Source organism: Rhagoletis zephyria, unplaced genomic scaffold, assembly GCF_001687245.7.
Source record: "Rhagoletis zephyria isolate East Lansing unplaced genomic scaffold, Rhagoletis_zephyria_1.1 Rzeph_scaffold_03171, whole genome shotgun sequence".
NCBI lineage: Eukaryota > Metazoa > Arthropoda > Insecta > Diptera > Tephritidae > Rhagoletis > Rhagoletis zephyria.
In genome coordinates this window covers 30,814-53,632 of record NW_016160255.1, presented here as the reverse complement: position 1 = coordinate 53,632, position 22,819 = coordinate 30,814, and the positions used below count along the sequence as shown (strand labels likewise).

The window sequence follows — 22,819 nt, the reverse complement described above, 5'->3', positions numbered from 1 at the left end:
GCGAAAAAATAATAAATATGTATGTAAATATTTATTTCAGCTATCAAAGTAAAAAATAGTGAAGAAGTGATTTATGGACACAATTTCCATTAAGGATTCCTAAAAGTCATCCTTATTTGCTTGAGTGTGCTTGCTATACTACATTACATTGCCTCATACTCCACAAAAGAAAGGCGGTTATTCTCGTTCATAAAATTAGGTGTATGTTTTTTATGACTCAATCCAAGGTTGTTCCAGAAAAAATAGCTAGGATTGATTTTAGATATGCATTAAAGCATCACAGTTATTTCGAAAATAATTATATTTTTTAATGCAATTTAAGTCAAATTTGTAATGTAAATTTCATGTAAATGTTAATTGACTAACTCAGCCATTTTTATTGAGTTTATTTTCTTTTTACTACAAATACCAGAGAGTTAATATTAGGAGTTAAATAGTTAGAGAAAATAACTTTTTCAATCATACTTTGCAATGGGAATCAATAAAAATATTCACTTGTTTATGAAACTCTCTTGAAAAAGTATTTGAAAATAATTGCCTTAAGTTATTTTTTAGTCCTTTGTCTATGTATATCTGAGCAGTTTAAAAATATGTACTTTGATACAGAGTTTTACGCGCACATATATGTATGTATGTATATATTTCTCTCAGTTTACTGTCGACCATCGTAGCCGAGGGGTTAGACGCACCTTCCGTCGACAGTCGGGTCTACGTAACCGGCACGACCCAGATTTATATCTGGCCAAGGACTGTCACTCCAGCAACACTCCCCAAAAACCCTTTGGGGAACTTGTATGCTGCTACAACAACAACAACAACGCATCATCCGGCTGATAAAAAAGCCCATTAAAAGAAAATGCGCAACACCCTCGGCAAAAAAATCTAAAATCGACGGCAATTTTTTAACGACTTGAAACTGGACTTTTTTATACAACTGCTTACTCAACATTTTTCTAAGAAATCAAATTGAAAAGATGAAAATTTCTTGCATTTTCACGAGTTTTGTTCGAAATTTAAAAAATACTTTATTCGTGTGGCTTTTGAATGAACTACATACATACATATATTTTTATAAAAAAATAACATTTTGGCATGGAAAATATAGGGCGATCCATCCAGACCCTTTTTTTTTTTTANATACATACATATATTTTTATAAAAAAATAACATTTTGGCATGGAAAATATGGGGCGATCCATCCAGACCCTTTTTTTTTAAGAAAACACGAAGGAAGAATCTCTGGTATTTAATTTTTTTTTAATAATTCATCGAAATGTTGGCTGCGACAACGCTGTGGGTGTTCCCTTCGGAAGGTCCAATTTTCAATTACTTTTTCCAGCATTGCGTGAATTACGCGAGTATGTTAGCATCCAAGGTTTGAATTATAGCTGGTTTATCGACGAAGACTTCTGACTTCATATAAACCCAACTAGAAAATCCACAGGTGTGATATCGCACGATAACTTGCCGAAACCAAATGTTGCCGACATCACTTGCTTCAGTTCAGGCAAAAAAAGGCAGTTATAAGGTGCGGTAGCGCTCGTAATTTTACGGTTTTGATCTGTCTGCGGCCAACATATACATGAAATTATTTAAAAAATAAATAAATGTCAGAGATTCTTCTCACGGGTGATAATTCATCAGACATTCAGTTTTGTTTTAATTGATTTATTTAAAATTAAAAAACCAAGGACTAGATGGATCACCCTACATATACATATGTATAAATAAATCAAATCGTCAAAACGTCAGGGTATACTTATTTTTGTGGCTCACTGTACGTACATACATACTTTTTTTTTTTTTTGACTATGCATATAAACCGATGTTGACATATCATTGCCACCGCAAGTGTATGAAAATACAAGGCGTTACAGAGCAAAATCCAAGGGCTTCACAATTCTTGAATTAACTAATGAAAAATTATTTACAAACGCGTCAAAAATGTACTAAGTTTTTAGAATGCTTAAAATCGTTTAAGAACAATTACAGTGACATACTAAAAACAAAATTTTAAGACAATTATTAGTTTTCCTGCGCCTAAAGGTAAACATACTTATGTACAACGCCTCAAGTAGCCACTGTGAAAGCTAACGTAGTTGATTAAGAGGGAAACGGCTCATAAAATAACTATGTTATGATGATGAATTTTAAAAATTGCTTCATCATGTGCATTTTTATGCATTTTATATTTCATTCAGGGCATGCGTACCAATCCATATTCTGGGACTTCGACATTTTAAACTTACCCGAATCACCCATTTTTCGTTGATATCTTTTCTAAGCCATCAAAAATTCACTGCATGCTAGTTTAGCTATTTGTTGTACATATACATATACATACATACATATGTATGTGCTAAGTTTCCAAAACTTATGTGCACTTGCCAAAGCATAGGAGGCACTAATGCCACTCTCACACACTCAGGTACTAGAATAAGTTTGCTGCACTGTCACTTTTGTTAACCGCAGGTTCGAGGCTTCTTAGCAAAGGATTATTGCACTTATGAATTCGCGTGCTAATCGTAAATTTTAATTTAACATTTTTTGCACTTATCCGCCACACATTTTTGTCAGCATTTTATGTTAAAAATAGCTTTAACAACACGTAACACTCGCGCACCGAGTACTTAGGCACAACACTTGAAGGCGTGCAACAAATGTGCTACTGAAATCGCGTAAGTGGATGAAGGAGGATGGGTAAATTCCTCCCAGCAAGCTGCAATCGCAAGTTAGTAAGTCACTATCCTTCGTGAAGTGCTTGTATGTATCTTTTTTAGTGGCTGCGGCTGCGACAGCATTAGATTACTGCTGCAGGATAAACCTAAAGAACCGAGCCCCGCTGACTTTAAGGTCTTTTGCACTTTTGTGTCAGTCTTAGTTGCGGTTTCGGCAGCTTCGAAGAACAAACATCAAAGGCCAGAAGCTCAGTATTAACTAACGCCTTTTAGTGGCGAGTGACGTTGTTTGGTCGATATCTGGATTTCCATGCGTCGCATTTTGTTACCCAGCTACCTGCCATCTGTACGTGCATATGTGCTGACTGGGTGTCCTGTATCGGTATTTGTTTGCATTCCTTTACACTGCTGCGATGGCTTTGTTATTCAGTTACTAACATTGCTTGTTTGTAGTCCTCAGTGACTCGTTGGCTTAAATGCAAGAAATAATTTTGTTTTTAGTTAAGGTATGGTCGTATCATTTGTATGTTAGTGGGTAAAAAACTTGGTGTGTATGGCTACATAGTGCAAATGGAATAGGCGCAAAGTTTTGCAGTTTCTTGACTGGGGCAAACTTTTAACGAAGTCATTTAATTGCTTATTCGTTATCCTAGCCGGGATAGCTGTGAAATAGCTTCACTTTCTTGTTTCGTGGAATTCGTTCGTGTGTTCATATGAATGTATGTATGTATGTACGTACTATGTATGTAAATATTGCGTGTTGTTCAAAGAATTTAATGAGCGGCATTTGATTTCGTCGTGACGAGTAGACGGTTCCTACTCAGGCGTGTATAAAAGCAGACTATACTAAATTTTTCAAGCGCCTCCAGAGAGTCAATGAGCCCATTGATCACTTTGAAAAAGAATGATAAAGCGTTGATCTGTTTTTGGCAGGTCAAACTCTTTAAATTGAATCGTTCCGTGACTGCGTTTGCGTTGCATGCTTGGCTGTTACGACGGTCGATGAAATTTACAAATTTATAGAACTTCTATTGCATATTTTTAATTTTGTTAACAAGCGTATAAATATATAGAGACCCTACAACTGAACAGTGACGGCCGTACTAGCATTGAGTACAAGTTAATCAGTGCTCGATATGATGATAAACCTCATTGCCCGATAGGCTACTGAAGATTAGTTTGCTCTCTATGATTACGACGAGGTCACCCAAAGTAGATACTTTTTCTAGTAAATTACTACCTAGTGTACATATGAAGGAACTTGAATTCACTAAGCGGGAAAATTACACTACACACATTTTTTTATACCCGAGCGCACTTGTCCACATGGGTATTACAACTTTGTTGTTTGTGCCTAAAGGAATCGAGATAGATATGGACAAATGTATACATAAATGATCAGAATTAAAAGACAAGACGACTAAGCCATGTCTGTCTGTCCGTGTACACGATAACTCGAGCAAAAACTGAGATATCTCAACGAAATTTGGTGTGTACGTTATCCAAGGTAGGCTGCTATTGAAAATGGACGAAATCGGACTGTAACCACGTCCCCTTCTCATATAACGGTATTTTCGTAAAATTTAAAAAATACGAGATTTCGGTAAATATTGTATCCAAATTGTTGAAAACTTGTATGTGAAGTATAATTTTGGTACAAAATGATATTATTATGAATCTTGGCAAAGGGACGTGACCCCACCCACTTATGATGAAATACTGTATCTTAGTAACCGCTTCACCAATCCTTAACAACCGCGGTACGAGCCTTGCTTATGATCCAGCTAAGAAATTTGTTGAAAATCTTTGAAATCAGGCAATAGCCACCACGCCCTCCTCCCATATAACGGTAATTTACAGAAACACGAAAACTGCGATAAATCAGTAACTTACTGATGCTAATTGACTAAAAATCGATTATTGCTATAACCACTGAGCAGAAAATTTGATTACTATAAATTTTTGGATTTGGGGTGTGGCACCGCCCGCTTAAATATGACCACTACAAATGTGTATCGATATCGATTATCGATTTTTACCAAACTTGGTGCTTTTAATAACCTTGCTATGGAAAAGCAATTCGTTAAAAATTATTCAAGTCGGACTTAAACTACATCCGTTTCCCGTATAGCAGTAAATTTCGTATATACGCCCAAATACTTATTTGTTAATTACAAACTCTGTGTGTACGATATATGTATATATATGTATACTATGTAGGGCGGGTCAATTTGTATAAGAGATTTTTTCGACTATGAGCGTATAATAAAATCAAAATAGCTGGAGATTGGCACAAAATTACCTCCGATGGCACCAAAAGGCAGATAGATTCCATGTCAACAAGTCTAAAAGCCGTATTGAACCAAAAGGGTGATCACACTGAGTATTGTATGTATGTAGATATCACTATTTTTTAGTTTTTTTTTTGTTGTTTGTAAGATATTTAGTAATGCTCTTAGGAACTAAATAAAACTAGATGGTTTAAGTTTAACAAATAGGTAAAAATCGTGCGTTTAAATTGTCTAAAGAAATACATACATATATGTATATCGGTTTCAATTTTAAAGATGCTGTAAACCGCCTAAATCGCCATTGTGGCAATAATAAGATTTGGTAACTCTGAACTCCAGGCCTCGATATTTATGCATACAAATTTTTACAAATTCGAAGTCAGCGATCTAAATACACAGCAAATATGTTTAATGGAAAAGTGGCAAATTTTCCCATTCCTGTGTAGATATACATAATTGCTCGGTGATTCCCGAAAATCGAGTTAATCTTTTTCTATAGATAAGTTCTCTAGATATTTTCAATTTACCGATATTCAGCTTAAAAAAGTGGTTCAACTTAGCCGCGTGTGTCTACGGAATTCCCCATAAACCGTATATACATCACTTTTCAATAGGCCTGATAGTTTCCGAAAATCGTGTGACACTGAATTTACAGGGAAAAAATAAAAAAAAAACAGATTCTGTGTCAATTTTTGCATTTGTGTTAAAACCTTTTCTGTTAAAAAAAAAATCAAGTTACTGATGAAGAAAAGCGATAGAAAAATAAACGAAGAATGAGCGATCAAATGATGAACGAGCAGGAAATAATGTTACTCATACGCCATGTACACCTGAGTATCACTCTATTCTGCTCGATTATCCCGTCCTCCATTAAACGGGAACATCTATTAGCCGCGATGGGGAATAACTGATTTTTTCCTCCTAATATCCTTGATTCACTCTATTATACGCGAAACACTTTTCTAATCTCTATTAACCGTGATCCACCTCTATTACCCGTGATGTATGTGTTTTTTCTTTTATTTTACTGCGTACAATTCGGGGATTTCCCTTTTTAATACCTACGTAATAAGTTGCGTATCAAATGTTATCTCCATTCATTCGGTGTGTAAAATTTCATGTGTCAACTTCTATATTTTTCGTGAAAATCTACGTACATAAATATGTATGTATTGTAAACTATTTTAACCGGGATATTCGATTAACCGTGATGACCTTGGTTCCGAGCAACCCGGATATTCGAGGTGCAACTGTAATTTTAACAAAATTCTATTTGAAGGTTTCAAGCTATACCGGTCTCTGCAGCATATTTTTCTTTTATAGTGAATATTAACAGAATATTATCGCTTTTTTACATCGCCAAGTGCATGTATGTACGTGCATATGTAGGTATATCTAATTGAAATTGAATTCAGTCTATCCGGCCGTTTTTGGGAGCTGTGAATGGAATAATTCCACAAAAAAAATAATAACGATGACTTTCAACTTTCAACACTAATGCTAAAAAGCTTGAAAAATTCTATGGTAAATATTTTGGTAACGAGGAACGAGTGAAGAAAAATATTTCTTTGACCGAAAACTCTTGATATACATACATAATTTGTTAATATACATTGTAACTTTAAAGACAAAAATGTTGACCATATGCGTTTTTTTTTTGTTTTACTGATATATGTGTGTACGAGCTATGTATACATATATTAGACAAATGGCCGGTTGTTCAATACCCGATTAACACAAATCGTAGGTAGAAGCTCCGGTTAAATAAACGACTGCTTTATCGATCACATGTTATGCGCATAATGTTGAAATCGTCAATAATGATGTACTGTTGAGAACCAGACATTGAACAACTGGCCCTAAGAGCCAAAATTGTTTGATTGATGACAAACTTGACAGTAGAATCGTCGTTGAATTAGTTGATTTGTTTATTACCAATACCACAATGTCATGTCGCTGTTACCATGATTACAATTTGCTCAGTCATGTGTATTTATTTTCTGTTCGCATCTTGACATATCTGTGCGGGCAAAGAATAGCTGCATAAAAACTGTGAAACATATCCAACTAATTAGTAAATAACGATGCCTAACGGTTAAAGAAGAACAGTGTTTTTTGGCTAAACACTCTTTAATTTGCTCTTTGTACATACATATATAATATGAAAAAATCTGTAAACAACCCCGAACAGCTACTGCATGAAAACTAATAATCGCTCCCATTATCCTGCACGTTTGTCATGGACTTGACCTTCATGCAATAAAGTGCGCCGCTACAACCAAACAAACACTCCTGCTGATTTCTCTGCACCCACGTAAAATAACAACCAACAATGATTGTTTGGAATAGGTATGTAACTTAGTTGCAAACGCTTCCATGTCATATTGACCTACCTTTGGCATTTCGTATTGACTTTGGCTTTGACTGTTTGATGGCTTTGGCGTGTGCAATGCACCAGCACGAAATTTGCTATAATGTAAGCTAGTATTTATTGGATATTGAATTCACAATTCGTCGCGCAATGTGTTTTAAATAAATGGTGGAAAAAATGGTATTAATGTATACTGCTAATNGTCGTGTGTTTTAAATAAATGGTGGAAAAAATGGTATTAATGTATACTGCTAATTCCCTGCTGCTAGTTTAGAAAAATAAAATTTATTGTTTTAAATAAAATAAATAAAAATTTATTGTTAAAAAAAAAATGTTTCATAATATTCTTAATTTTACATACAGATTGGGCAGCGTGCGTCCACCAAAACGTTGCAGAAGCGAAATGGATACGTCATCCGCTTCGGATATTGTGCTAATCCATGGCAACTCCCATCCAGATCTGGCCAATAAAGTGGGCGAGCGTATGGGTATTAAGAGTGGCGGTTGCTCGGTATTTCACAAAACAAATCGTGAGACTATGGTGGAAATTGGCGACTCGGTGCGTGGCAAGGATATCTATATCATACAAACGGGCACTAAGTATGTACAAATTTGTATTTTTTTTTATAATTTATTTTAATTATTTCTAATGCTTTTTCTTGCATTTATAGAGATGCCAATAACAATATCATGGAGCTGCTCATAATGGCCTATGCTTGTAGAACATCTTCAGCGCGTTCCATTGTTGGCGTTATACCATATTTACCCTATTCAAAGCAATGCAAAATGCGAAAACGTGGTTGTATCGTGTCAAAATTGTTGGCGAAGGTTTCTACATACACATACATACATACATTCATGTAAAGAAAAATGTTGGAAGATTTGTTATGATTCATAGATATGGTGGGGATAAAGTTATAAAATGAAAGCAAGTTACTTTGTCATTGGAGGTGTGTGTAGACATTTAAAAACACTAGGAAAACACTTAAAGTGATCCGATTTGCCAATCGATGAAGGTATAAAGCATGATGAAAAAAAGGTTTAACCTACAAAGTGTATTTTGAAAGCTTTGGGGATTAATTTTTGATGGCGCTACGTTTTCATAAGTCTAACGGATACTTTTCAATTTCAGCCTGGAGTTGAGAGTGATTTTTTACATTTTCGTTACAGTTCTGTTGCGGAGTAAAAACATTCGCGTTAAATTTAGGAATATGTTTCCGAAGCTACAAAACATGATCAGATATTGCTACACTTAAAACCTAGAGACTGCTTCTCTAACCATTTTTTCTTAACAAATCATTCCAACACTTTTCTCCATATTTCATTCAAACACTATTCCCTGTGGCCTTTATTAAATCCTCTTGCATTTTTAGATGCTGTGCACTTCGGGCTTAACGCATATTATCACAATGGATTTGCATCAAAAAGAGATACAAGGATTTTTCGATATACCAGTTGATAATTTGCGAGCTTCACCATTTCTATTGCAATATATACAGGAGAGTGTATGTGCAAATTTTCAATAATTAAATACTCTGTATGACTGTGACAAGTAGTTTATTCAGCTTGAATCAGAAAAATTAACGTAGAGTAAAATTTATTGTAATTAGTTTGTCTGTAAATTTTTTTTAAGTCTCAAAGCAATAATTATTTTATGAAAGTATGTACTATGTAATTATGTATATATGTCTGTGGATTCTGGACTAAGCGAAATAAGTGTTTCGTCTAACCAAGAAGAATATTCTTGATCTATATTTAAATCATCTTTTTAAACTATTTTCGCTTAAAGTACGTACAAAGCTTATGTGTCTACAATTCAAGGGATTTCATAGTTTTTCCGTAGCTAAAAACCAGTGTGGCAGAAAAATTCTAATATTCTGGCCTTGAGCTAATATATGTTCTCAAAACCCATTAATTTATAGATTTTTCAATGTCGAGTTTCAAGCGTTGGTTTTTTAAAATGCAAGGATATGCGCTGACTTTCACCAGAATGGAAGTTCAACGAATTAATCGTAGTTGTGGCGCATGTAAGCAGGGAATATACAATAATTTATATTACAATTGTTCAAGTTCGTTAAACGTATTTACTAAAAATAAAACAGATTATTAAGCACGATAAATTGCGCAGAAATAGTAATATCATAAAAACAATGATTGCTTATAATCATGTTTTATATTTATTCCAATAAGGCGCCATATTAGTTACTACTCTTATACCTACGAGATTTAGTGCATTTTGCATGGCTGCTAGCTAGTACAATATATTTGTACTTATATGAAGCACTTAATTTTCTACTTCTCTCTTTTCCAACTTTCGTTTCTCTATAATTTAGAATGTTGTTGAATTATATAGTTTATTATATATATTTGACATTATTTAATCAAAATTACTTTATAAAATGATGTTCTTTACTAAAATTGGTTAGAAATTTAAGAACAAACGGGCTACCAAATCAGCAAATTTCGACTTTGAGTTTTCTCCCCATTTTATTTTCGTTACTGGGTTAGAAAACTTTACTTTGCTTAGTTTAGGCAGATATTTTTGCACAAATACTTCCGATGTATATAGGCAGTATATTTATTGAAAGGATCTTTAAAAAAAATTGTTTTAAAATATTTATGAATAATGTATTTCGTATCTTTCGTTTTTATTTTGTGCTTTCGAAAGACATGATTCAGTAATTTTTAAAACAACCAAATAAGGCGCGAACAGCATTGTAAGCAATCTTATTGATTACTTAGATTGCTGTTCAAGCCAACTTTTGGAGAAATCCAGTGGAGGCAGTTTAAAATAATTAATCAACAAAACCATTCCATTCATATGCAACTATCAAATGCGACATTCCATGCGATGATAAAAAGAAAGTCGAGCTTTTCGAATACGATAAATTAGATAGGTTTAATTATCACTTACCACATTGTATACATTAAAGGCTGGTATACAGCTCTCAAGAAATCGGCCAAGAAAAATTAGCTATTATTTCGTGTGTGTGTCCAAGGAATTTTGACATTTTTGATACTTCAAGCCTGTTGCCTCACTCTTTCCTCAAGAAATAATAGAACGGGCATATATTTCTGTTGCAAACCTGGGTTGCCTTGTGCTCTTTTTTCACAAAAAACTTTAGAAAACCGTAGTAAAAAGCGTAGCAAATTTCTTAAGAACTGCGTACCGCCTGAAGGAAATTTGACTTAAGAAAATTTCTTAGCCATTTCTTGTACGTCATTTTGTATGGAATTTTAGCTTTTCTTGAGAACTGCATACAGGCCTTTAGCTTAAAAAAGTACATCATTTTAAAACACCAGCCAACATTCAAAACAAGGTGTGAATACGCATAACTAGAAGGCCTTAATGTACAAATTGATCCGTATCAGTGACTTTTTTTTATTTAATTAACTTTATTTTCTTCCATATTTATCCCTAATTATTTTCCTATGTATTGAACATATTTTTATTTATTTATGATAACCTTTTAAGATATTCAGACATATACTACGCTAAAATCATATATCATTGCTTAATGTATCACTAAATTATCGTGTAATTTATCGAAAGAAGCCAATTGTAGGTAGTTTGTTACTTTGTTTGCTTTTTTGCTAATTTACTCTTAAAATTCTCAGATTCCTGATTATCGTAACTCGGTGATTGTGGCGCGTAATCCCAACAGCGCCAAAAAAGCCACATCATATGCTGAACGTTTGCGTCTTGGTATTGCGGTTATACACGGCGAACAAAAAGAAGCGGAAAGTGATGAGGTCGATGGACGTTATTCACCGCCGCCAGTAAGGTAAATAAGCGCATATTTTTTATGAAAAGATACACATATTTCCCGTAGGCATTCTCACTGCTCAAGCAAATGTATTGTACAAAGTATGTTTGGATGTATGTAACTACTAAAATACATTTTCATTGTTAAAACTACAGAAATGCATAAAGCGGTAGTTCCATCAATGTGTGTTTCTGTGACATTTTGGCAAAACGACTTACTTGGCTTTAGCAATTTATCCTTTTCAACAAATTATGTTTTATACAATTTCAATTGATTCTTAAGCTACAGATATGTTGTTTCCAAATATGTAAATTAAATAAATATTTTACCAAGTCGATATAGTTGTTTTCCCCAGAAACCTATAGAAATGCATTTATTCACTATTTGGCATTTTGTTTTTGTTTTTTTATGCTAATTTGCACTCATTGAAAATCAATTTTATTCGGTTGTTTTTAATTAATCCATTAGATTATATTTAACTTTTAATTTTAAAAAGTTTGTATATCACAGTTTTGCTGGAAGAACGTCATAATGAAGGGAAATCAAAAATGCGATATAAATGACTTCATAGTTTTTAATCACGTTTTTCGCATTGAAGAAAAATACATACATATGTACATATGTACATATGTAATGACTAAAATATAAAATAAAAATATAAAATATAACAAGTATAATATTAAAATTATACCCAGAGGCTCGAGCATCATTTACTTTGGCCCCTTCTTTTGATGAAAGAAAAAGATAAAATGTTATAACTTTTATCCGCTTCTCTAAGTACAAGATAGACCCATAAAAAGTTATACGATAAGCGTTTAAGACAGCGAGCTGTGCGCAAACTATCCGCTTAGTTTTAGAAATATTCGTATGATTCAGCTGCCAGCACCGACAAGAATTGATCGTAGTGGTGCTTCCAAGCAATTGATTTTTAAAATGGGCCTGTTCGAGGCACGTAATAAAAGCGGCATTACTGCCGTACTGATGAAAATTGGCACAGAACGTGATACTTTTAATCATTCGCGCAACACTGCGGTTGTGATTGCAACTCGAACAAGCCCATATGCGATTTTGGGTTATAACTACGGGAACCAACAATTTCATAGCTCAAAGAAGTACAGCTTAGGTTGGGTTATGTTAACGCCGCAAGCCGATTACGAAATTTCGAATGCGGCTTATTTCGATCCCTGAGAACTCAGTGTTCGTTCAGAAGTGCGAGCCAAAATGTTTGCATCTTAGCCTCGCGAAGGTTGGACAGTCTAAAAGAAAGTGTGGAGATGATTGCACTTCATCTTCCTTTTGACAACAGATATAAAAAGATCAGTTGAAATTCCTTCGGCCTGTCAGAACCCCCATCACTAGCCCTTGAGAGGAAACGTGTTTTAAAGTGCCTATAAAAGCATTTCCTGCAGCAGAGAAACGTTTTTTTTTTTCATGTCACAAAGGGACCCAATTTCCCTTAGCCTAATAGCAGTTCTTGCTGCGACAATTCTGTCTGCAATATCCGCAATTCCTAATGCTCCGCTAATTCCTGTTTTACAAGTCTAGCCTTCTCTAGTGAGTTGCAGTAGACAAGGGCTCCTTAGGCTTAAATCTGGTTTCCTAGAACTAATGAATTAATTTGGGCGAAGACCCCATCTTTTGCCGATAGCTTCCCTACAGCAGTACAAGGCAATCGACCCCTTTTCTACCCTTTCCTCAATGTTAGGCTTCCATGACAGCCGCCGCTGATCCCCCACCTAGTTACCTGGTTCAGGTAACCTTGAGCCAGAAGTTCCTCATCATCTACATAGGCGATCATCCGACAGCCTACTATTTCCAGTTCCTCTTGAAGGTCGTTTACAACCGCAATCCAGATCAGGGGGAGAGAACACTCCTTATGGAGTGCTCTATTGACTCTTCACTAAGTGCAGAGCTCCCCACTCCGCCGCGACAGTTCTGTACGAAGTAACCTGTAGATAAGCCTTATTAGGTTGGTTTCAACCCCCAGATTATGAATAAAACTGACCATTGCCTCTCGCCTCGATATCGAAGAAGGCCCCTACTGTATAATCTTCATGCGTGAAGGCTTCCTCTAACCACTTTACCAAAGTGTTTAGGGCGGTATTCACCGACCTTTTCTTGCAATAAACATATTGAGCTTTTGGAAGACAGTCTCTAGGAATCGCGTATCCTATGGTACAGGTCTATCAGTCTAGTGTTTTTAGCAAAAGAGTGTTTAGCAAAAACGCAACACTGGGGATGTACCCGGTCCTCACGGTCCTCAGAAGATCGGTGAAGTACAGGACCTGGGGAGATTCTGTAACCAATTTTCGAATCACTATCGCAATTTTTGACGCAAAAACATTTATATCATGCGTCAAAAAGTGCGATAGCGATCCGAAAATTGTCGCTAACTGGCTAAAGAATCTTCCTCCTGAAGTACGAAATATCGCAAAGAAGTGCATTTGACTGTACTTCGAAGTACGAAATACAGGAGCGTAAAAGAAGTTATGTACTACTTCCGAAAGAAGTACGGTTGGTCACATTAGTAATAACTCATTCACCGCACTATTTTCGTTTATCATAAATCGAAAGTTTACAGTGAAAATCACTGCGTCCAGTCACCATAAATTTAACTTCCATACGACTGATTGTTCTGCTAAAGCTGTTAAATGTCGCGAGATATTTAAGTGACTATCAATCATCAAAGACTTTTTCAGAAAATCATCAAGATCGAGTATCTAGGTGTAATGCTTATGGTCATTTTGTGCATACTTAACTCAAATTATTATTTTATTATTATGGCGATGTTCCAACAAAGGAGCGGTATGCACAATAGGGTGGTCCAAAATGAGTAAAGTCGGAATTTTAATGATCTCACCTCCTAGGATTGTTCTATATCGAAAAAAGTATACTCCTATTTTTTATTTTGAAATGAAAGAATATTTAGAGGTCGCTCAAAGCGCTCAAAGTTTTCCGTGTATTTTGTATGGGAAAAAAACATCTCGTGGAAATGGTATGGAATTCTTGAAAATAAATATTTTTCGATCGGAAAACTCTGCTTCTCCTCAGGAGACTTCCAATAACAATATCCAATTATTTATTTTACCATTTTTCACGAATTAAGATTTTTTATTTATCCCCCCATTGCATTTTCTAGGGGTTTTGGCGGACCCATAAAATATAATAAGAAAAAATTAAAAAAAAATATTTGGGTATTATTATTATCTCTGTTGAAGAGAAACAGTCTTCCGATCGAAAAATATTGATTTTCAAGAATTCCATACCATTTCCACGAAAAATTCTTTTTTCCCCATACAAAATATATGAGCTAACTATGAGCGCTTTGAGCGACCTCTAAATATTTTTTAATTAAAAAAAAAAAAAGATAGGGGTAGACTTTTTTCGATATATAACAGTTCTAGGGGGTGAGAGCATAAAAGTTCTTACTTTACTTTTGTACGTGCATTTTTGGACCACCCTAATGTATAATCTTTCCTTACTTACAGTAGTAGTACAAACTTGCTTAACCTTTTATCACTTTCATTTAATTCTAATCATCTGTACATTTACCATTTTCATCTTAACCTCACTGTGTCTAACTTTTTTTCCATATCCGTATGCCGGTGAGTGTGTTCATTTTGAATATCACTGATTGTATAAGCCAATTCCTCTTTGCTTATCATTCAAAAATTAAATATAATTAAAATTGTTTACGTACATATGTATGTATGTATGTACCACTGTCGCTAGCTTCGAGGGAAAAGTTGTTAAGCCCACTTTTTGTGAAAACCCCATATTTTTATATAGGATGCAAAAGAAATCAAAAATGCATAATTTCTAAAAAGATTAAGCTCCTTATTTTATTTATTTTCATTTAAATTCAATAATAGGTAAATTTGTTAAGTCCCAAAGAAGCTAAGAAATTTCGTTAAGGTCACATTATTTAGTCTAACCTATCTAAATTCTTGAATGGAGTAACGCGTAAAATTATTATGGTTTACAAAACGCTGAACAATTTTTTGGAAAGTCTTTTGCAATACACATTTAGGAGTACCGTTAATATCTTTATGATCCAATGATCGGAACAAAACGAATTTAGTTTGAGGTACCACCTTTCCGTTAAAATAAATAATTATCGGTTATCGTGTACATAAAAACAAAATCGATGAATTAATTCATAAACTTCCTCTTTTTTAATTTTTGAAGTCGGTTAAAAATAATATGTGTGTTCAGGGAAACGCGTAAATACCTCGTAACTGCGCAAAGCTCGTAAATAATTTGATTTTCCATACAAAATTAAGTAAGTTTACAAGGTTTACATAGTTACGAGGCATTTGCGCGTTTTCATGAATTGCCCTAATATGAAATCATTTATTTAACATAGAATCGCTCTGACTCAATGTTTTGCAAAGTTCTTTAAAAAAAAATGAAGTCTCCCTGCTGTAAAATTAAAAAAAATTACTTAAAACTTTTCAATTGATGCTTTTGATACGTATGCACATATGTACATATATATATATATATATTTTCAACAAGAATTATTTTCTTCTATGTATTAATCACTTCTCTTCTTCTGTTTTTGTTTGGCCAACTGTTTTATAACAAAAAAACTACTTCTATTACTTCTGCAAAGTACATTTCAACTTCCAAATTCAATAAAATAATGTATGTATTTTAATATATGTACATAATGACGGGTTTGCTTACTTATATGCGTACAATTTTGTTTGTTTTGATTTCTTATGTAGAGAAATTTTGTCCGTCTGCCTGTGTTCGTGCATTATATAATTGCTTAATGTTTTGAAATTTGCCCCTTCCCTTTGGCTGGAAATGCATGTGAAAAAAAAATAAATTTTGTTATATTTTAATTATAGTGTACAGTTCAGTTTATTTTAGTTTAAAAATGCATTTTTTTTCTCAAGCTGTTGAGTACACGAGCAGTTGCAATTTAACTTGTTAGGGAATTTTCGGTGTTGACATTTTTCTAATATTTATCACCGAATATCAAAAAAAAAGCACATTTCAATGCAGTGACCATTAAATTTTCAAACTATCATCACATTACGAACTCAACTTCCATTTTATACTCAGTGAATTAAAAAGGCTACCTAAACTCGTTAGTGCAGAGCACTTGTCTCTAATTTCTTAAAAACTGGATATGAAATCAATTTTTGTACCTAAATTTGTATATTAAGCATTCGCATTTCTTCATGCTTGTCAACATTGGGCATTAGCAAATAAAAGAGACTGATGCTCTGCAATTATGGGGTTAAGAAGGAATCTTCTCATTTCATCTGCTTCGTGGCCTGCACTGTGCATTTGTATTTGAATGTACGCACATCTTTCAGATTTAGCTTTTAAATGTGTTATTGTAGCGCGCTTGCATGTTCGGTACTTTTTTCGCTGCTCTTATTCTTCTTTTGAACTGAAGAATTTTTTTCTCTTAAAGGAAGTAGTAAGGATTAAACATGGATTAGACAAGGATTAGAGAGCCACTTAACAGTAGTAAGTTTTTTTTTAGTTTTGGGTTTTGTCATTATTGCAGAGGACTATCGATATCGTAACGACAGTATATTTAGACTTCTTTGCGCGAAAGTATCGTATGTTAAATTTTTTACGAATTTTACTTTTTGATGCAACTTTGTTCTGCACCCCATATTACATCCACCTGTTCGCCCCAAAAATTGGCTGTAAATTTTATCGTATGGGATAATGAATTTTTTCTTGTGGTCGAAATTATCGTTTGTATATGCTAGGAAATTAGAACGTGAAAACCTTTCTACAAAAAAGGTCTTGCGTTTAGCTATATTTCTGAATTATCTCTACAAATCTAAACTTAAGTATTTGGTTTTTGTAACATACGATAATTTTGCGCAAACGGGTCGATATATAGTAGGCACATATCGCACGTTTAATAATATACAGAAGTATTTCAAAATTTAAATTTTGTGGGAAAACGCAATCAAAGTTGGATCAATTCATACAGTTGGTGTACAAAAAGACAGTTGAAAAGACCCATACCTTCGCCATCTTTGGGAAGTTTAGCCATCTGTTAAGCTGAACATGTTCTACTTATCAAGCTTATTAATTGTATGAGGAAATCTCTAGGAACGTAAATTTTGAGTTACATCTCTATATTATTAAACGTGCGATATGTATGTACATAGGTAAGAAATAGATAGCACTCAAGGCTTATAGTAACCTTAACTTTATAGCAAAGCTCAACAATATGTAAAAGCTGCCATACCCGATTTAAATAGAGGAAAGTGAATTAGTAACTAGAGATATATCTACCAAAACTATCTAGGCCTGTGTCTGAGTTTTAGATTTAACTTAACCCAAATGATTTGATTGTTCATGATAGGCATATGTTAATGGATGTCCTTCTTTGGCTTCGGCAAGGAGACATCCTCTCCGGGTTTGAAACAAATGTAAGTCAAGAAATTTTCCGAAGCGATTAGAACGCAAGTAGATGTTGGGAAATTTTTAAGACTAGCATTTATTATTTACGTAAAATTTAGGATCCATTTTTTTGTGTGGATGGTGTCACGCATTTTCTTCCATACAAAGAATGTTCTAAAAAATTTTTTGCATGGAATAATGGGCTATAGTACAACTGCCTACTTAGAACTTTTCTAATAATTCTAAAAAAAAGTTTGTTGTAAAATTTTTTTTTTGAATTTTTGTAATTTTTCTACAAAATTTTAAATGTAAATTTGGACTTATATGGCTTTTGTTAGATAATGAGCTCATTCTACTTACAAATTTCTGTCTTTGGTTAAGGCCTTTGCTTGGCTTCAAGAAATGTTAACTTTTGCTGTCGTTCTGAGTGCAGCAAATAGAAGTATTTATTTTAACACCCACGACTGCGTTGGCCTAATGGATTACATCCCAGGATCATTCTTGCGATGTCTGCGTGTAGTCTGCGGAGGAAATGGCCGACACGTGTTCCCTTGTGTCTACTACGAGTCAGAAATTCAACCGGAGGGCAGTTGGCTCAGTCGAGGAGCTCTTTCTTTCAGATGCGCTCTGGCCAATAAATGCACAGAATTAGTTTTAGGCACCTGTTTAAAAAGACTTGGAGCATTTTGACAGACAGCTGCACAAGGGAGAGTATATAAGGGGGCGATTACGGGCATAGGGCAAGGCGTCGATTACAAATCGCAAATCTTTCAATGCGAGCGCACGTAGTTAAAAGCAAAGCGTAGAAAGCGCAAGAGAGCATAGCCTAGATTGTAAAACATTTTGTGTACTTCCCTATACTCAATGCTTTTTTCTGAGAAATTTTAAAACTGACCGTACAAGATAAAAAGAAATAGTAAAAAACTGACATTGAAATCGGTGAAGGCTGGAACCAAAAAAGTCGGTATTTCTGCCCAAAAATTTCTTTAGCAAACATTCATTTATTAACCTTTATTTTCATAAAATATGCAACAAATTTTCCATACAAATTATTATTTTTTAACAAAATATGAAAATTAAATAGCGAAATCTAGAATTAAATTATGCTTAGTGTCGGATGAATTGGCGAACCTGCAAAGCAACCAAGTGTTTCCTGATAGGCAGACAGTGTGGTGACGAAATTCCTTCTCAGCCTAAGAAGGAGTGAGCTACGAGCCCCGATCGTGATAGGTCTGATTACGGCACACCATGTATGGGGACATTTTTGTGTCGGATACTAGCTACTAAGATTTATAAAAGTGTATGGCAAGTTTGCAGTTTCTGTTTTGTCCTATCGTAATCCTTTCTCTATCCGTTATACATATATAATGGACGACTTTGCTGGAACGCTTGGAAAAAATGTGGCCAAACACAATTCCACTCCATGCTCGATGCTCTGATATGCGCCTGGTCTAAGGTTCCATGTTATATAACAGTAGAGTAGCACTGATAAAATGCTACATTTGCGTTATACATATTTATTATTGAAATTAATACACACAATTTGGTATTCATATGACTATTGTTGAGCAATTTACAGCAGTTTACCCATTTTTGGTAAGGGCACCTGCCCTGAGAAAGTGTCCTTTTTAAAAATCGTAGACGATATAGCTTGCCCACGTCGCTGGCACGCTAGTCACGCTGCGTTATTATAAGTTGATGAAAACTTATAATTTTTTCATTTTAATTTTAGTTATGCAGTTGTACAACTGTAGATTTTGCTATTTAACGTTTTTGTTATTTAACGTTTTTGTTATTGCATTAGTGTTCGTAATTTTGGAGTTCCTTTTCTGCTTTAAAACACATACTTTTTGTATTTAAATATCTAGCATAGAATGTAAGCAAAATTTCTTATCTACAAAAAACCGAAACGAAAACGAACAAAATTTTTTCTTTATCTGTTTATCAGTACGTATAGCGATTTAATAGGAAATACAGTTGAAATGTGCTCCTGTTCTCCTAGGTTGGTATTGATTTTCATTTAAAAATATTATAACAATGAATATGTATTTTTTACTCATGTCTTTCCTTGGTTTAACACTGCACAATAAACAATAACATAAACAACACATTTACATACATTTACTTAATTAAAAAATCTTTTGTAAAAAACTTAAATATATCAACGATACACCAAATGCATAAAAACTATTATTATTTTATCACTAATCCATACAAAAATATATACAATATTTAAAATCATTGCACAATACAACTACTACAACTTCACAACAACAATAACGCAACACAATTCTCCACACAACTGGCAACTTCTTCCGAACCCCAATAGCAGCGGCAACAATCGAACGCGTACCATAAGCGTTTCAGTGGGCGTGCCAGAGCATCCGCCAAAGGTTAAACCGCCGCTTACTATTGTCGGTGATGTCAAAGGACGCATAGCCATTATGGTGGTAAGTATATAACGCCAACTGTCTACTTGCCCAGTATATACATATACTGTAGTCTTCCGTTTCAAACCCAATTTATTTGCATACTTTTAGGATGATTTAATCGATGATGTGCAGGCATTTGTCGCTGCAGCAGCGTTGTTAAAGGAGAACGGCGCTGGTAAGATTTATTTATTAGCTACACATGGTCTGCTTAGCTCAGATGCACCTAGATTGATCGAGGAATCTCCAATTGATGAGGTGAGTTGCAAAAATAGGCAGACTGTTACAATACTGTTAAATAATTTTTAAATTTTGACATGCAGGTTGTTGTTACCAATACCATTCCACATGAGATCCAAAAGCTGCAATGTCACAAAATCAAGACCATAGACATTTCCATTCTAATTGCCGAGGCTATACGCCGCATACACAATAAGGAGTCCATGTCATATCTCTTCCGCAACGTTACGCTGGAGGATTAAATATGCATCTGCATATCTTAAAGAAATGTTCTATTAATGATTGGCACACGAAATTTTGTGACGATGGCGAACGGCGTTTATGAAAAAGGCGTTTACATTTTCAGTTGATTCAAATAAATTGCGGAACATTATCGTCATTAATATTATATATAACACTTATAGAATAAGAGTTTTTTGTTTGTTGATTTTCTTTTTTTAATTTTATGGTAAATTATTCGCGCAAAGTTATTGAGGCGCATACGTGCATATGTAAATTATATAAAAATATTCACGATCTTAGAGCTACATGTATTAAAACCCAGTTATAGAAAATGTTGATAAGCCGAGATTTGAATAGATTTCAAAGCTTCAGGTATTTAAGTCAATCTTAATAGTTTTCCCAGCATTGTCGTATTTCAAAAGTACAAGTAATTAATATCATATTTTTTGCATCAACTTATAAATCGCTTTAACCAAAAACCGTTAAGAAATATTGTTAATAAATACAAAATACGTTTATGTACATTAATGTATACAAACTTAACAGAAATATTCAGCCTCATTGCGTAAGTCGTAAATTAGGCTGAATTGTACGACTCGACAACATTAGCATTGTTTACTGTCGTGCTGAAATAAGTAAACGACGAAAATTGTCGAAAACTATGCAGTGCTGCCAAGTTCTTCCGTTTTAACCTTCGAAAGACACACTGGGGTGTAAGACACCCCACACAATGTTTACTGGGTTGTGGTTTGTTTACTTCTAATATGTGGAAATATACCGTTACCTGTATGATCTTGTACCTTTGAAAAATTCAATAAGACATTTAATTTTAAATTTATTTTATCTAAATATTTCCAGCGTAATATATGCAAAAAAGCTTAAGCTGTGTGTTTTAAAAGCAACCTTTCCATTGGGGTGCAACTTACCCCAGTGTGTCGTTCGCGTCAAATAAAAAAGGTGTGTCCTCCGAAGGTTAATACACTAGTCGAGTGGAAATTTTAGGCAATGACGCTAAATTTTCGATACGATTCGACTCTCGAAAAACGACTTGCATTCGGCACGACTCTCGCAATGAGGCTGATTGTGTTTTATTGCCAATATTTTTGAATATCTACTGTATTTTACTAATAAATCCACGCCTCTAAGAAATGTTGAAGAATAAATATGTAATTGTTTTATTGGGAACATTTTAAATTTCAGTTTGTATGTACGCACTAGGGCTGATGATTTGACCCGGGTAATAAGCTACCCCCCAGGCACTCGAAAAAATTTGATAAGGTAAAATTTAAGCGCATTTACGACTAAATATATAACGCAAACGAACGTATATAGAAAAAGGGTGCATTCAGAAATGCATCAAGCCAAAGCATCAGTCTCTTTTATTTCTAAATTATAATTGATAGAAATGTCGCATATGCGCAACCTCGGTTATAAGCCTAATCGGAACTTAATTGTGTAAATAAAACATTTCCATCAATTATAGTTTAGATGCTTTGGCTTGATGCATTTCTGAACGCACCCAAATCTATACGAACGTTGTATATCTAAAGGTAGTAGCAATAACTTAACGATTGTAGAAGTATTATTTGGCACTGCTTTTATCATATTTGGCATTTGGAAGAATAATGGTGAAAGTGAAGAAAAAGTATGTATATAATTAAAATTCGGGCATAGCTAAGTAGATACTCATAGATACACATGATAGCGGCCATTTTGATAGACTTTCCATAAAGTGGTTGCCTTTGTTTCTACCTTTGGTGTTCCTTAGTAGGCTAAAGGCGCAACTGATGAGGCTGAATACGCAACTGCAGTGAGGGAGTGTTCTCTAGAGCTATTTCACCAGCCAGACGATATAAACTTAAAAAAAACCAAGTAAGAAAGTCTAAGTTCGGGCGGAGCCGAACATTAAATACCCGGCGCAAGTATTAAATATATGTTTTTTCACCCTTCCGAAACCTTCCGCTAGATGGTAAGCCGAGGTGTATCAATTTTGAGTAAATTAGCGTCCTTCAATTTCGAAATATTGAAGTTTCAAGCATTTCTTAAATTTACCGTTATATGAGAATCGGCCGTTATTTTAGTCCGAATTCAATAATTTTCAACGTTTTGCTTACACGTGGCAAGTACAATAACCATACCGAGTTTGGTACAAATTGGTAGAACGGTTACCGATATACTTATATGTGATCATAAGTGGGCGGTGCCACGCCCATTTTCCAAAATTTTACCATAAACGTATTTCTTGGTAAAGAATTGTTGCAAGCATCAATTTTGAATAAATTAGCTTCAATATTTAATGATTTATCGAAGATTTTGTATTTCTCTAAATTACCGTTATATGGGATGTGGGCGTGGTTATTGTCCGATTTTAAAAAGTTTCGGCGGTTTTTTATGCTGTACCAAGGCCAACAACTGTGCCAAGTTTGGAAGAAATTGG

The 22,819-nt window shown here is 34.4% G+C and overlaps 2 protein-coding genes and 1 long non-coding RNA gene across 4 annotated transcripts in view; 1 reads left to right on the top strand and 2 right to left on the bottom strand.

Annotated features, from left to right (window-relative positions):
* The window catches only part of LOC108368535 (cytosolic carboxypeptidase 6), an 8,939-nt gene extending 5,254 nt beyond the window's left edge, over nt 1–3,685 (bottom strand). The window contains exon 1 of the mRNA XM_017623385.1: nt 2,250–3,685. Coding sequence (XP_017478874.1) covers nt 2,250–2,262 — 13 coding nt within the window. The 5' untranslated portion in view covers nt 2,263–3,685. The remainder of the gene's footprint in view (nt 1–2,249) is intronic.
* A 4,018-nt stretch (nt 3,686–7,703) lies between these two features.
* On the top strand, nt 7,704–20,885 carry LOC108368536 (phosphoribosyl pyrophosphate synthase-associated protein 2). 2 transcript variants are annotated; one of them, XM_017623387.1, is made up of 7 exons: nt 7,704–7,940; nt 8,012–8,168; nt 8,714–8,845; nt 10,959–11,125; nt 19,824–19,941; nt 20,032–20,178; nt 20,244–20,885. In XM_017623387.1, exons 1-7 carry the CDS (start codon nt 7,744–7,746, stop codon nt 20,400–20,402), a joined length of 1,077 nt encoding a protein of 358 aa, XP_017478876.1. In that variant the 5' UTR covers nt 7,704–7,743; the 3' UTR covers nt 20,403–20,885. The 2 variants fall into 2 exon arrangements, with proteins under 2 accessions (XP_017478876.1, XP_017478875.1); XM_017623386.1 differs by having other exon boundaries at nt 19,821–19,941.
* On the bottom strand, nt 15,378–19,666 carry LOC108368537 (uncharacterized). The gene is made up of 2 exons (XR_001848383.1): nt 18,383–19,666; nt 15,378–18,041 (listed from the first exon to the last, which is right to left on the bottom strand). It is a non-coding gene; the product is annotated as an uncharacterized LOC108368537 (long non-coding RNA).
* Nucleotides 20,886–22,819: the final 1,934 nt, after the last annotated feature.